Source organism: Sphaeramia orbicularis, unplaced genomic scaffold (genome assembly GCF_902148855.1).
Source record: "Sphaeramia orbicularis unplaced genomic scaffold, fSphaOr1.1, whole genome shotgun sequence".
Lineage (NCBI taxonomy): Eukaryota > Metazoa > Chordata > Actinopteri > Kurtiformes > Apogonidae > Sphaeramia > Sphaeramia orbicularis.
In genome coordinates, this window is record NW_021941613.1 from 120088 (window position 1) to 136788 (window position 16701).

A 16701-nucleotide genomic window follows, 5' to 3' on the forward strand; every position below is an offset into this window, starting at 1 on the left:
TCCACACCTGTATGTGGAACTGTCCACAAACACAGACAAAGAACGCACTGAGCATGTGCAGGAGGTTCCAACCACAGAAGAACGCACTGAGCATGTGCAGGAGGTTCCAACCAAAGAAGAACGCACTGAGCATGTGCAGGAGGTTCCAACCACAGAAGAACGCACTGAGCATGTGCAGGAGGTTCCAACCAAAGAAGAACGCACTGAGCATGTGCAGGAGGTTCCATCCTTGGTGTTCTTCTTCTGGTCATATGGTCCTATGGTTGTCATGGTTTCCACACAGTGGTGTTGGTAGTATCCATATTCTAACACCAGGGGGGCGGAGCTGGGACATGTTTACGCTCTGGGACCCGTTTGACAAAAATACTGTTTCAGGCACCGACAACGCCGGTGTCATGTGACCAAAGGACCGGTGTCATGTGACTGTAACCCACTCTTGGGTAAGTAACTCTAGTCTAGGTTCGGAAGGAGCCAAGTGTCATAAACTATTACCATAAATGAATGCAAAAAGGCAAGGTAAGTTGAAAAATCTGTAACATTTACTGACGTATCAACAAGTCAGTATACAGTTGTATAGAAAATGCATAGAAACACACAAAAATAAGAGAAAAATAAAGAAAATAAAAAATGGGCCCTTTCAAATAAACAAGTCGTAGTTTGTCAGTCTGTCAGTCTTCCCTTGAAATGTCTGTTGTGATCACTTAGAGTTTGTCAATGTCTTTTAAGTCTTTCTTTTTTTTTTAAATGTTCCTGCGACGTTCAAAATCTGACGCTCTCATAAAAGGAATGTGTGTAACAGTCCTGGCGACTGGCACTGTCCTACCAGCAGATGGAGCACTTCTGAGTCAATCTCTGGTTCTAACTGGGGAATCCTGGTTCCAGCTGGAGATCCTGGTTCCGACTGAATCACTCCGGGAGGCTCGCCATCAATCGATAAGAATCTTTAAAGTGGTCCCAACTCTGTCCTTAGACCTGACCGAGGTAATAGAAGTGGAAAGACGGGGTTTTCTGATTCCCTGACGTCTTCTTCTGTGTCCGCTTTCTCTGTCGCTGGTTAGCTGACAGAAACTGCCACTTAAAACTGCCACCAATCAACTTAAAAACACATTAACGACAGTTTTCCTTTCTTCGTTCTCTTCGCCATTTCCAGATCTCCCTGCCTCACACAAGATCCTGTAGTTGCATCGTGACCTGTCAATCGAGTGCAACTAGGGCGGGATATCGTGTCTGATTGGCTGATCGTTCATCCCAGTTCCCTAAAGGGACATTACACACTATTTTAATGTATTGGCTCTATATTTGTTTTCCAACCTTTCTAACTTTTTTTTTTTTTTTGTACCTAGTTAAATGATCAAAGGTTCAAACCATGTTAAACTGTAGTGGACTGACATAATGTGGTTGTAGTGTCCATATATGAGCACAGTACTGTGGACACAAGAGGACAATGAGCTGATGGAACAGAGTCCATAATTGGATCTGGGACAACAACATGTCCAACTGCTGATTGGAACAGGACAAATGAGGACATCTGATTGGCTGTGTGGACACAGACACGCCCATATTTGGTTCCTCAGTACTGTGGACGTAGACACTGCCCGTCTATAAATATGTCATCCATAGGAAACATAGACAGTATATATATTGTGTATATATTGTATATATACAGTTTTTGTTGACGTTACCTCTTCAACAGCTCAAACTCCATCACAAGTTCATCGTTTGTCTGTAATTAAAAAATAAAAATAAAAGTGCGTGAACATGTGTTTCAGATGTCAGAGGTAGACCTTGTGTGTGGATCTGATGGGAGGTTGTACCGGTGGGTTTGTGATGAACGTCCTGGTCTGCTTCTCACCGATGAGGAGGGTGCTGATGTCCAACAGAACTGTGCACATCAGATCATCCCACAGAGGATCTGCATCGTACAGCCTGATCTCCAGAATATTCTGGGCAAAAAAGAAAAGGACAACTGGGCACGGTAGTGGGCAGAGCTGGAGTGGGTTTCAGCCCCAGTGTTTGTTTTTTGTCTGAAATAGGCTTTAAGACTAAATTTAATGATGAATAAAATTATGATTTCCAAAAAGTACCTCGTGAATTTGGTATTTTTAGTATTAGTACTTCATATACTATTAGCACAAATACTATGAACTACTTTTACTGTGTACTTTTAGAGCAATCCTACTCCAGAATCCATTGCACACTGCACTTCTGTTTGTTGTATTCAGTGGTTGGAACAGATAAAATGGAAAAAAAAGATGAAAACTTTTAAAAGTTTATAAGCTCTGTTCTTTTTTGCAGCTCCAAACTATTTTTTGGCGGAAGAGGGAGGGGGCAACATGGCTCTGACTGATGATAAAGGTTACAGACCCCTGGACTAGACGGTCCAGTCCAGACCAGTATGTGGTCCTGTTCCAGGGACAGGTCAGTGTTCAGACTAAACTTAAACTGGACTCACTTTGACTTGGATGGGGAACCTGAAGGTGAAGGTTTCATTCCACTGTGGACGGTTAGTGTGTGGAACAGTCTGTGTACGATAGAGACGAACTGAGGCCGTAGGAAGAGAGAGAGAGACGAAGAGGTCCGACTGGGTCCCTGCAGGAGGAGGAGGAGGAGGAGCAGGAGCAGGGGGAGGAGGGGGAAGAGAAAGAGGAGGAGGACGAGGAGGAAGAGGGGGAGGAGGAAGAGAAAGAGGAGCAGGAGGAAGAGGAGGAGGAGGAGGGAGAGGAGGAGGAAGAGGAGCAGGAGGGAGAGGAGGAGGAGGAGGAGGAGAAGAAAGCAAGAGGTTCATTTAAACATACATCCATCCATCCTTCCTTCATCCTTCCTTCTACTCACCATAGTCATTGTTGGATGTCTTTGCTCTCAGTACGGTCACATTCAAAGTCCAGAATGAGATGGATTCCCTCTGATTAATGAACCAAACTGACAATTAAGAGGTGGCCTCATACCCACACCTTCTATTCTATTCTGTTCGATTCTATTCTACACTATACCATACTATTCTCTTCTCTTCTCCTCTATTCACACCACAGACTCCTGTTTATCAGTTCAATGCACAGACTTATGACTGTTTACAAAAACTCAAGAAAAACTGCCCAAACCCAAACCTAATAAAAGTGTTGGTAAACAGCCCAGGTCTGTCCAGTACCTGCTGACAGTTAAAGCTCATGGTTCTGTGTCATATGAGCCCTTACGTCTGTATAATAATACTTAGTGCTAATACTTTTCCTTTTTACTTCACTGCTGGGTTCTAAATCCAGGCTTTTCTCATAACACCAGTAAAAAAAACCTGAACACCAAAAGTCAATCCAACTAAACCGAGTCTAGACAAATCCTCCAAAAAACCCAGAATATTTCACCTCTGAAATGCACAGAGCTCCTTTGGTGACATGTGAGGACTGAAATATTAATGCATGGACAGAAGACAAGGAACGCTAAATGCTAAATATGAAATCTGGAAGTGCTAATCCTGTTAATGTCTCTTTCCTGTTGCTGTTACATGTTACTGTTTACATAACTTTCGCAGTAACCAGATGACGCCCAGCAGACGGCCCTGTATCTGATTGGTCCGTGTGATGCACTTTTCCACCAATAGAAACGTGGTCATATGTTTTCTTGTATGCAGCCACTTCCTGTTTGCAGTAATGTTGCGTTCAGGGACGTTTCTTGAGTCCGTAAGTCACGACTTCAAACCACGACTCACGACTTTGTAACGTTCCTGTCAAGTCCCACCAAACTGCCTGAGCACAAGGAATTCTGGGAGTTAGATGTAAACAATCCAACATGGTGGACCATACATTCTGTTCATTTATGGTCATTTCTATCCTAAAGGTGTTTGTTCTTTGTTTATCTGAGGAAACAGAGGAGGAAAAATGGAGCATGAGGACAGAGAAGCTGTTCTACCTTTGATGTTCTTTGTTTATTTGGATTCAGATTTGGTTTGAATTTATTCTGTCACTAATTGGACTGAAAACTAGCTAACACTAGAGCAGCTGCTGATTATACAGAACATTTACAGAGAAATAATGTCAGAGCAATACCTGGTTTTAATAAATAATCTGCATAAACACCACATCCATGCCGGCGCCATTACTACGTGACGTCAGAACTCAGAACTGGGAGAACATGGATCTAGTACAAGTTCAGGTGGAAGTCCCAGGTTTGACTGAACATTCCAGTGCATTTACAGCAGTAGAAAGATGGAAAACCAGGAGTTACAGGAGGACTGGAACACAGCATAAATGTCCCTCAAAGCGTGTTTTTATCGTCTCTACCTGCAGCGAACACACACCAAACAGAATGACACTACGACCCATACATGATGTTTTTAGAGCAGGGCTGTCAAACTCCTGTTAGTTCAGTTCCACATTCAGTTCAGTCTGATCTGCAGTGGACCCAACCAGTTAAATAACAACAGAATAATATAGAAATAATGTCAACTCCAAACTTATCTGTTTTAGAGCGAAAAAAGTACATTTACATTCTGAACAGGTTTCCATCTACAAACTGTCCTTTCAAAAGATGTGAATAACATGACCAAACTGAACAAATCAGTGTAATTTGAACACTATTCTGCCTCAGTTTATCATTTCCACATGTTCATTAGAACGTACAGATCACAGTGGATCTACAAACACACACAACATTTAAGAACAGACAGAATATTGGTCCAATTGGACTGACTTCTGTTCAGACATTTCAGGTTGTTCATATTTTTTTTTGCAAACTTCTCCTTAGTTTTAGTGTAATTCCATGAAAATATTTCCATTTCCAAACAGAAACATTGTCAGTTGTCATTATTTCTGTTCTTCTGATAGTATTTGACTGGTCCTGTCCACTGCAGACGGAACTGGTCTGAATGTGGAACTGAACTAACAGGACTGGACAGATCTGAGTGGAATTTATGCAGTTCACTAATTCATCCACAGGGCCGGACTGGACCCTTTGGGGGACCGGACTGGACCCTTTGGTGGGCTGGATTTGGCCCCCGGGCCGCATGTTTGACACCTGTGTTTTCAGTGTGTCCCATAACTGTGGTTTTCCTTTTCCTTTCAACACCACTGACTTCACAGTGTTAGTTTGACATCTGCACTTTCCACACACTTCTGAAACGCCGTCTTCCTGCTATGTGATAAGTAACTCATGGTCATGAGTTACTAATGCATGGGCCACGCATTTTCTTTTTTCCTCACATGTCACCAAACGGGCTCCGTAGAAATGAACTCAAGTGAAACCATAAACTAAGCTGAAAAGAAGACGTGAATTAAAGTCTTGAAAGCTCTCGTTAAACCTCTGTTATTGTTTCACAAACTAAATCAGGTTCCAGTCCGACCCCTGGGATGAATTTCCAAAGTGTATAAATTCCACCGTCCAGGCTGTGGAACTCATTTTAGTGTCGGTTCCACATCCAGACCAATCTGATCTACAGTCCAATAATAACAGCAGAAGAACCCACAAAAAAGAATGACTGCAGATTTACTACTGGGTTTGATGGAAAAAATATTACATTATGTCTGTAAATAATGACAACTGCAAATTTATGTCTTTGTTTTAGTGCAAAAAATCACATTAAATTCTGAAACTCTTTCCATTTCCAAACTCTCCTGTACCAATAAAATGTGACTAACCTGAACAAATGTGTCCAACCTGAAATGTCTGTATTAAATTCAGTCCAGTTTGAACTCTTTTCTTCCTGTTCCTCAGTGTTTAGTGTCTTTGGAGATCTGATCCAGAATGCACATGGACTAATGAGAAGTGGAGGAAGAAGACTGAGAAAATTACACTGATTTTATGAAGAATTTTCAGTTTTTTCAGGTTATTCACATCTTTTTGTTTGGATAGTTTATAAAAGTATTTTCATCATTTAATGGGTTTTTTTACACTAAAACAAAGACAAAAATTTGGAGTTGTCATTATTCATAGGTTCTTCTGTTCTTCTTTTACTGGTTCAGTCCACTGCAGATCAGATCAGACTGAATGTGGAACCTGAAAGAACAGGAGTTTCAGAACCCTGAGTTAGATAAATGATGAAGACTTACCGAGGGATGATCAACTCCACTGTCACTGAAAGAGAAAAACACAACACACTTTAATCCCAAAAAGGCTCTGGGTTTGTTCCAACATTTTATGGACAAACAGCCGAGGCACGGATTTACTGTTCAGTGTGTGAGTCTAATGCACGGAACTGTGGGTCTAATGTGTGGAACTGTGGGTCTAATGTGTGGAACTGTGGGTCTAATGTGTGGAACTGTGGGTCTAATGTGTGGAACTGTGGGTCTAATGCACGGAACTGTGGGTCTAATGCACGGAACTGTGGGTCTAATGTGTGGAACTGTGGGTCTAATGTGTGGAACTGTGGGTCTAATGTGTGGAACTGGTGGGTCTAATGCGTGGAACTGTGGGTCTAATGTGTGGAACTGTGGGTCTAATGTGTGGAACTGTGGGTCTAATGTGTGGAACTGTGGGTCTAATGTGTGGAACTGTGGGTCTAATGTGTGGAACTGGTGGGTCTAATGCATGGAACTGTGGGTCTAATGTGTGGAACTGTGGGTCTAATGCGTGGAACTGTGGGTCTAATGCGTGGAACTGTGGGTCTAATGCGTGGAACTGTGGGTCTAATGTGTGGAACTGTGGGTCTAATGTGTGGAACTGTGGGTCTAATGTACGGAACTGTGGGTCTAATGTGTGGAACTGTGGGTCTAATGTACGGAACTGTGGGCCTAATGTGTGGAACTGTGGGTCTAATGTGTGGAACTGTGGGTCTAATGTGTGGAACTGTGGGTCTAATGTACGGAACTGTGGGTCTAATGTACGGAACTGTGGGTCTAATGTGTGGAACTGTGGGTCTAATGTGTGGAACTGTGGGTCTAATGTGTGGAACTGTGGGTCTAATGTACGGAACTGTGGGTCTAATGTGTGGAACTGTGGGTCTAATGTGTGGAACTGTGGGTCTAATGTGTGGAACTGTGGGTCTAATGTGTGGAACTGTGGGTCTAATGCGTGGAACTGTGGGTCTAATGCGTGGAACTGTGGGTCTAATGTGTGGAACTGTGGGTCTAATGTACGGAACTGTGGGTCTAATGTACGGAACTGTGGGTCTAATGTGTGGAACTGTGGGTCTAATGTGTGGAACTGTGGGTCTAATGTACGGAACTGTGGGTCTAATGTGTGGAACTGTGGGTCTAATGTGTGGAACTGTGGGTCTAATGTGTGGAACTGTGGGTCTAATGTGTGGAACTGTGGGTCTAATGTACGGAACTGTGGGTCTAATGTGTGGAACTGTGGGTCTAATGTGTGGAACTGTGGGTCTAATGTGTGGAACTGTGGGTCTAATGTACGGAACTGTGGGTCTAATGTGTGGAACTGTGGGTCTAATGTGTGGAACTGTGGGTCTAATGTGTGGAACTGTGGGTCTAATGTACGGAACTGTGGGTCTAATGTGTGGAACTGTGGGTCTAATGTGTGGAACTGTGGGTCTAATGTACGGAACTGTGGGTCTAATGTGTGGAACTGTGGGTCTAATGTGTGGAACTGTGGGTCTAATGCGTGGAACTGTGGGTCTAATGCACGGAACTGTGGGTCTAATGCACGGAACTGTGGGTCTAATGTGTGGAACTGTGGGTCTAATGTGTGGAACTGTGGGTCTAATGCACGGAACTGTGGGTCTAATGTGTGGAACTGTGGGTCTAATGTGTGGAACTGTGGGTCTAATGTACGGAACTGTGGGTCTAATGTGTGGAACTGTGGGTCTAATGTGTGGAACTGTGGGTCTAATGTACGGAACTGTGGGTCTAATGCGTGGAACTGTGGGTCTAATGCGTGGAACTGTGGGTCTAATGCGTGGAACTGTGGGTCTAATGCGTGGAACTGTGGGTCTAATGTACGGAACTGTGGGTCTAATGTGTGGAACTGTGGGTCTAATGTGTGGAACTGTGGGTCTAATGCGTGGAACTGTGAGTCTAATGCATGGAACTGGTGGGTCTAATGCGTGGAACTGTGGGTCTAATGCGTGGAACTGTGGGTCTAATGCGTGGAACTGTGGGTCTGATGTGTGGAACTGTGGGTCTGATGTGTGGAACTGTGGGTCTAATGCGTGGAACTGTGGGTCTAATGTGTGGAACTGTGGGTCTAATGTGTGGAACTGTGGGTCTAATGTACGGAACTGTGGGTCTAATGTGTGGAACTGTGGGTCTAATGTGTGGAACTGTGGGTCTAATGTGTGGAACTGTGGGTCTAATGTACGGAACTGTGGGTCTAATGTGTGGAACTGTGGGTCTAATGTGTGGAACTGTGGGTCTAATGTACGGAACTGTGGGTCTAATGTACGGAACTGTGGGTCTAATGTGTGGAACTGTGGGTCTAATGTGTGGAACTGTGGGTCTAATGTGTGGAACTGTGGGTCTAATGTGTGGAACTGTGGGTCTAATGTACGGAACTGTGGGTCTAATGTGTGGAACTGTGGGTCTAATGTGTGGAACTGTGGGTCTAATGTACGGAACTGTGGGTCTAATGTACGGAACTGTGGGTCTAATGTACGGAACTGTGGGTCTAATGCGTGGAACTGTGGGTCTAATGTGTGGAACTGTGGGTCTAATGTGTGGAACTGTGGGTCTAATGTACGGAACTGTGGGTCTAATGCGTGGAACTGTGGGTCTAATGTACGGAACTGTGGGTCTAATGTGTGGAACTGTGGGTCTAATGTGTGGAACTGTGGGTCTAATGTGTGGAACTGTGGGTCTAATGTACGGAACTGTGGGTCTAATGTGTGGAACTGTGGGTCTAATGTGTGGAACTGTGGGTCTAATGTGTGGAACTGTGGGTCTAATGTGTGGAACTGTGGGTCTAATGTGTGGAACTGTGGGTCTAATGTACGGAACTGTGGGTCTAATGTACGGAACTGTGGGTCTAATGCGTGGAACTGTGGGTCTAATGTACGGAACTGTGGGTCTAATGTGTGGAACTGTGGGTCTAATGTGTGGAACTGTGGGTCTAATGTGTGGAACAGCCACATATCTATAGAACACAGTTCCACACATCTTGGAATTAATTAGTGACTAAATGTCTACAAAGTTCATTCATCTCTAAAATAAAATAAAAAAAAAATTATGAAAACATCATGATGCATGTGCATGTTGTTCTTATACATCACAGCTGTCAAACATGTGTCCCGGGGCCCAAATTCGGCCCACCAAAGGGTCTGATCCGGCCCTGTGGATGAATTGATGAAATTCAAAAATTATAATGAAGATATGAACATTCAAGGATGTGAAAATTATTTCAGGTCAGTTCAATCTGAAGTGGGTCAAATTAGTAAAATACAATCATAACAACCTATAAATAATGAAAAACACAAATTTTTGTCTTTTTTTTGTGTAAAAAAAGTAAAATTTCACAAAAATATATCAGCTCAAATGTGCTCAGAGCTCTTCTGTGTCTGTGTTCATATTAAATCAGTCTCAGTGAATCCAAAGGAACTTTGTGTTGGTAAATGACAGTTGTTCAAATGGACAGGATTTCAGTTCTGTTCAACATGTTGATGCTCATATGAACTATGTTTTCAGCTCCAAAATGAACCATTTCAGCACAATTAATGCTATATTTTCATGTCACAAATGGACAAGTTCTATTTGAACTGAACTGAGCTGAAAAACAAATCTTCTCTTCTTTTGGATTCCCCAGTTTTTCTTCCCAGATTCTCTCCTCCATATCACATGTTTTATTTGTACAGGTTCAATCTGGAGTATGGTGCTGATCCATCCTGCTTCTGTTCCACCAATACATACATGAAGAATGAAGGTTCTGTGTTTGGTTCTGTGTTTGGTTCTGAAGGTTCACAAGTGTTTGCTCCTGGAGGATCCTGTTGGGTTTCTGTAAATTTGATTTGATTTGATTTTGATTAGATAAAGCACTTTGTGACTGTCTGTGAAAAGTGCTCTATAAATAACATTTACTTACTTACTTACTTCTGTGTTTGGTTCTGAAGGTTCTGTGTTTGGTTCTGTGTTTGGTTCTAAAAGTTCTGTGTTTGGTTCTAAAAGTTCTGTGTTTGGTTCTGAAGCTTCTGTGTTTGGTTCCGTGTTTGGTTCTGTGTTTGGTTCTGAAGGTTCTGTGTTTGGTTCTGTGTTTGGTTCTGAAGGTTCTGTATTTGGTTCTGAAACTTCTGTGTTTGGTTCTGAAGGTTCTGTGTTTGGTTCTGTATTTAGTTCTGAAGGTTCTGTTTTTGGTTCTGAAGCCTGATGGATGTTCTCCTCAGAACAAAAGGGAAGTGTTCTGGTTAACAGAATCAAACAGTAGTTGAATGGAGACGGTACCTTGTTGATGGTCCAGAAGAAGAAAAGAAAGAACGAAGGGAATTAACCACAAACATCCTGTTCCTTCAGCTCACTTTACATGAAATCACACTGTTCTCCAACTGTCTTCGGTTCTGAAACTGTTCTCCGACTGTTCTGCAACTGTCTTCGGTTCTCCAACTGTTCTTCAACTGTTCTCCAACTGTTCAACGGTTCTTCGACTGTTCTCCAACTGTCTTTGGTTCTTTGACTGTTCACCACCTGTTCTTCTGCGTGTTCTCCTGCTTCAGGTGTGGGCGTGTCCATCTCTGTTCTGGGTTCAGGTGTGGGCGTGTCCATCTCTGTTCTCCTGGTTCAGGTGTGGGTGTGTCCATCTCTGTTCTCCTGGTTCAGGTGTGGGCGTGTCCATCTCTGTTCTCCTGGTTCAGGTGTGGGCGTGTCCATCTCTGTTCTCATGGTTCAGGTGTGGGCGTGTCCATCTCTGTTCTCATGGTTCCATACGCTGTGGGTGTTTCAGGGGAGGGAACTGAAACGGTGCAGATCCAAACATGTTGTGGAATCCTTCATTCATGTGTTTTGGCTCCAGGATCTGATCTGTCAAATCCAGACGTTTATGAAAGTACATCAGTATCAGCTGTTCGTCTTTCACACAGCTGAAGCTCAGTGTCGCTTACATAAAAAAACAGTCCAGTTCTTTCAACATAAATTTGTAAAGTAAGTAAAGTAAATTTTATTTATAGAGCACTTTTCACAGAGTCACAAAGTGCTTTATCAATTCAAATCAGAATCAAATTCAGTTTCCAGACCCAACAGAATCCTTCAGGAGCAAACACTTGTGATTGGTGACAGTGGAAGGAAAAACTTCCCTTTAACAGCAGAAACCTGGAGCAGACCCAGACTCCTGAAGGATGGACGTCTGCCTTGACCAGTTGGGGTTAAAGAGAGAGAGAGAGAGTAAAGGAGGAGAAAAGAGAGAGCGATAGAGATATAGAGAGACTGGGGGTGGGGGGGGCACATGGAGTACGTTATGATGAATACATAGAGTGTAGTCAGTCTGTGGTGGTCCTGGGTCAGGTGGGAGACTAAAAAGCCTTTTTGAACAGGAGGGTTTGGAGGTGTTTCTTAAAGCTCTGTACAGAGTCCATGGACCGTAGGTGTAGAGGCAGGTCATTCCATAGACGTGGTCCACAGCTTTAACAGACCTGTCACCGCGTGTGCTAAAACAGGTGTGTGGAACCATCAGCAGGTGTGTGGAACCATCAGCAGGTGTGTGGAACCATCAGCAGGTGTGTGGAACCATCAGCAGGTGCTGTCCTGAAGACCTCAAGCTACGAGTCGAGCTGTAGGGCTGGATCAGGGAAGCAATGTATGCAGGGGCCTGGACATGTAGGGCCCGGAAAGTTAGCACAAGAATTTTGAAATGAAGACGATATAGAACAGGAGCCAGTGGAGAGATTTAAGAATGGGAGTGATGTGGGTTCTCCTGTTTGTGCGGGTCAGGAGCCTGGCAGCAGAGTTCTGGACAAACTGTAGACGGGCCAGCTCCTTCTGTTTAAGCATGTAAGCATTTAAGCATGTTTGTCCTCCGTTCCTTTTTCAGAAAATGCTCAGTGACCTTATCGTCCACAGTAAACAGGTAAACGTGTCCCTTCAGTCCAGTGTACCAGTTAGTCCAGTGCTTGTGTTTTCTTCCAGGTCAGTAAATGAACAGTTCATTTGGTTTCTGTGATTCCACAGCAGAATGTGTGACGTATTAAACTGAACTGTGTCAGTGAAGGAGCAGATCTGAAAACAGCTGTCAATCAAACCGCATTCGGCCTTCGGACCTGTCCTCCGATCGGCGCGCGGAAGCTCAGAGTCCGGCCCGGCCGAGCTCCGCCCGCGGCTCCGTTCGCCCCCGGAGACGTCAAGCGTCCGGGGGCGGGACGACAGGGTGTCATGTGTCCAGTGCTGGTCCAGTTTGTAGTGGTTTTCCAGCAGTTCCACTCAGTCCCATTGAAGTGCATGGACGCTGAGCGTCTACGGACAAATGCACTGAGCAGAGATGGAATGAACAAACACAGACACGGGAATGGAGGAGAAGTGAACAACATCCAGTCTGATCAGGGTTCTCGCTAGTGTCATTGAACGTCGGGGCCCAACACTGAGATTTGACCTGCAACGCTGTCTTTCAACCAGCGTAGCGGTGTTTCTGTGTGTGTGTGTGATCGTCCAGCATAATGATAATGGAAAATTAGATCTAAACTTTAGCCTGTGTGTGTGTGTGTGTGTGTGTGTGTGTGTGTGTGTGTGTGTGTGTGTGTGTAGTGCGAGTGCCACTCCGTGTCTCTGAGTATCAGTTTGTGTCAAGTTTCCGTATGCAGTAATTACCAAAAAAACCCCACAAAAACGACAGTTTTTGCTTTTAATCATTATTGTAACAAAGACAAAAACTTGGCTTCATTCCTCAGAACGTGCCCCTCCACATGCAGGACACAGTGTAGCAGTGCCACGTACACGGTGCCCCTACGCTGTGAAAAAGTCCTGGTGAGAACCCTGCTGATGATTCGGGATAAAACTGATTCTGAACGAACTCGTCTGTGAGATGAACGTGTTCGAACACCTTGAGTCAATGAAATGTCAACACAACCGAACAGATTTGAGCATTTAAGTGGAGTCATTTTAGGGGAAACTGAGCTTCCATTGCAGTCTGACAGAAAACACCTGTGAAGTCCAGATTCAAAGACAGACTGTGATGGACCCTCTTTAGAACACATGATCACATGTAGAACAGAACCAATCCTATCTGAAACCGGCAGGTGTTTCACTGTTTTCCAAACAGACGGTTCTCAGACAGTTCCAGTGTTCAGACCTTTGTGTCTGAGTGCATGGGTCTGGATGGGACTGAACTGGTCTGAGTTCGAAGTCTTCAAAGTCCTGCGTGGTTTCAACAGAACCACCTTTAACCAGCGTCCACCTCAAACCGGTTTGGTCTGAATGTTAACGGATGAACCAGAGCCGGAGGCCACTGAGGTTAACGGCACCTGCTGATCTGAGGGGAACACATGAGGTTCTGAAAGACTAGAACTCCTTTTCTTAGCGTTCAAACAACTACCCTCACAGTTCAAGCAACAAATCTGTGTCCAAAAAACCAAGACAAAGGGATATTTAAGTGAGACGACATGATGTATATCAGCAGAACCAGCTGTGTTGGTTCATTTGACAGAACCTTTTCACTTACATTTCTAAGTTGAAACATGTTTCATTTGACAGTGTGGGAGCTTCTTTCTCCTGCGTTCATCCATCCATCCTTCTGACATGTGCAGACCCTGAGGCAGATGTACAGAATATGAACGACATCAATCAGACTGACGTGCTGGAACTCTGGGCCGTGAGTGTTTAAAACAGACCTGAGTACAAGCGGAATAAAACAGACCTGAGTACAAACTGTACCGATTCAAGGAACAAAACCAGCAAAAAGGAGAACCGATCCAGTTCTGAAAGATCCTCAGATGATCAAAGGCATCAGTCAGCATTAGAACATGTCTAAATAAAAGTACAAAACCCTTCTAACATATCTAATTAAAAAAATTAAATAAAAAACAGACTGAACTTCTATTAATTTCACTATCACCTGCCTTTACATACATTTGAAATGAAGTTAACCATCATTACAGATCCTTAGTTTGTATTTAAAAATGGTAGAACATGTGTTTTCAACTTCTCATTCCTTAAACTCAATCAGGTCTGACTTACAGTGCGATGGATGGTTGTGTTTCATTTCTATTGTTTTACAGATTTAGTCCAGGTTCAACCTAAAGTCACACACACTGACTCAAATGACTGCATTTAAGACTGCATTCAGAACCAAACACAGAACCATTTAAAAAACAAGGTGCCTGTAGATTAAAAGGGAAATAAACGTGTGAAAGGTTGCTGGTCCAGCTGGTCCTGGACCAGGGTCTGGACCAGCTGGTCCAGTTCAACAGTGACAGCACAGCAGCCAAATACACACTGACCAATAGGAGAAGAGCTGACCTAAGGACACCCCTTTAAAGACCGCCCCCCTCATTTGCCTAATGAGGCATAAATGCATAAAGAAATAGAAAAAGGAGCAGAAATAAACAGAGGAAGAAAATGTAAAAAGGGGAGAATGTAAATAGAAAGCAACGCAGAAATAAATGCAGGGATAAAAATTAAATAAGGAAATACATAAATAAGGACAAAATACATAAATAAATGGTACAGAAATGAACTTATCAAGCTATTTTTATATTTCTGTATATATTTTTAAATTTGGCAGGTTCAGTCCTCCAGTCAGTCTATATATATATCAGATTACTCTAGTTATTATCAGATTACTCCAGTTACGGGACTTCTCCAGTTACTGGATTACTCCAGTTATTATCAGATTACTCCATCTCTGATCAGTCTCTCCTTGTTCGTTCTGTCAGTTTAGGTGTTCAGCCGTGTCTTTGCACATGTGCAGTTGTGTCTTTGCACATGTGTAGTTGTGTCTTTGCACATGTGCAGTTGTGTCCTACTCTTTCCATTTCATGGCTGTATGTTTGACACCCCTGGATTAGTTATTATCAGATTACTCCAGTAACCAGATTACTCTAGGTAGGCCGTATGTTTAGAAACAGAAGGAAATGTCCTCAGTCCTGTCCCAGTTTAAATAAATGTGTAAACACAGTTGTGTTGTTTGTCCATCTAAGATGTGCTCAAACTACACACAGGAACACAAACTACACACTGTCAGACTGCACAAACACAAACACTGGCCTGAAAAACAACAACAACAACAACCAGTGTTGAACTAAACTGGACTCACTAAAGCAGCGTTGCGCACACGCATGCGCACGGGCCCGGTGTGGGGACCACAGTGCCATCAGAACCATCACCTGAATAAAGCCAAAGCAGCTCAGACTCAGACACGCCCTGCTCTGTCTGGACCACACAGTTCATCCTCCTGGTCCAAACAGAAGCACTGGTGCGGCCTGTATCCACACATTCATGTTGGTTCAAATGCTCGTCTGGGAACACTTTGGACCTTCATCTGCGGCTCCTCGCGCTGGTTTTCAAGCGGCCGGAGTTCGGTTTGTTCGGTCAAACTGGACCTTTTCTTCTTCTCGTGTTTTCCGGCAGAGTAACGGCTTTAAAAACACACTGAACTTTTCTCTTCTTCTTCTCCTCTTCATTAAACTCAAATGTTCGTCATTCGTTGGTCAAATCTGCCTGCTTTCCCGCACAGCTGGTTCCGACCAATTAAAATAATTTTTTTTTCAACTTTATTAACAACATTTGAGTATACAGTACAAAATTTTAAACAAACAAGATGTCAAAATGGAAAAAGCATTTGAATATGTAAGTTCAAGAAAATAATGCATAGATTTAAAAATACAAAGCATAATATATAAACTAGACAATTTCCACACGCGGAAATCGTGAGAGGGGCTCGGGGGTCGGGGGGGGGGCACGCCGTCAGTTCCATTCCGAGGTCGTTCACGACAACAGGTCCCGCTCGCGATCGCAAGGTCGCGTCCACGTCCAGGCCCAAGTGGCGCACAGCCGAGGCAAATTTCCGGGACCGCTAGATGGCGCTATTAATCGGCTTCAATATCGCTGTGTCATTTTGTTCGAGGCAGGAACAACATCAACCAGGTCAAGTTTTGTGCTGATCGGACAAAAAATGACCGAGTTACCGTGCAGGACCACTAGGTGGAAGTGCTCAGCCAGATTCAGTATTATTTCATTCAGGGAAGTACTAACATACACCAGGTCAAGTCTGGTGGAGATCGGACCAAAAATGACCGAGTTACCATGCAGGACCACTAGGTGGCAGCATCAGTCTAATTTAGTATCATTTCATTTAAGGCTGAACTAGCATCAACCAGGTCAAGTTTGGTGGAGATCAGATAAAAAATGACAGAGTTACCATAGGGGACCACTAGGTGTCAGTATCAGTCTAATTTAGTCTCATTTCATTCAGTCAGTATTTACAGCTGCCCCCCCTTCTTAAATTCTACCTCTATGTGTTTTCTGTTTTCTATCTTTTTCTGTTTTTTGTCTGTTTTCTGTTTTCTATCTGTTTTTCTGTCTGTTTTCTATCTTTTTCTATCTGTGCATTTGTTTCCTCCTCAGTCATTCCATTCCATCCTTTCTTCCTTTCATCCTTTCTTCCTGTCTTCCTTCCACCTCATCCATGGCTGTGTCAGTATTTCCTGTCAACCTTGGTTTCTTCTAATTGTGTCCTGGCGTCCTGCACCAATGTACTGTGACTGCAATGACCCTTAATGACCTGTCGTTGCCACGGTGACGTTCAGGCTGTTAGGGGGAGTGTGCTTGGAGTGTGCTCAGACTGCAGAGAGAAAGGCAGAAAGAGCTGTGGAATAGGTCCCAAACATCTGCTCATTACGGAAAAACCGTAAAAGAT

The 16701-nt window shown here is 43.6% G+C and overlaps 1 protein-coding gene across 3 annotated transcripts in view; it reads right to left on the reverse strand.

The window, feature by feature from the left end:
• The window catches only part of LOC115416477 (cytosolic phospholipase A2 zeta-like), a 43091-nt gene extending 32550 nt beyond the window's left edge, over window positions 1-10541 (reverse strand). The window contains exons 1-6 of one of the 3 annotated variants that reach the window (XM_030130252.1): window positions 10308-10541; window positions 6036-6060; window positions 2833-2902; window positions 2453-2589; window positions 1815-1943; window positions 1683-1723 (exon numbers count right to left, since the gene is read on the reverse strand). In XM_030130252.1, coding sequence (XP_029986112.1) covers window positions 1683-1723; window positions 1815-1943; window positions 2453-2589; window positions 2833-2902; window positions 6036-6060; window positions 10308-10363 — 458 coding nt within the window. In that variant the 5' untranslated portion in view covers window positions 10364-10541. Of the gene's footprint in view, window positions 1-1682; window positions 1724-1814; window positions 1944-2452; window positions 2590-2832; window positions 2903-3356; window positions 3486-6035; window positions 6061-10307 lie in introns of those variants that run through there. The other 2 variants (XM_030130253.1, XM_030130254.1) reach the window with 2 other exon arrangements.
• Window positions 10542-16701: the final 6160 nt, after the last annotated feature.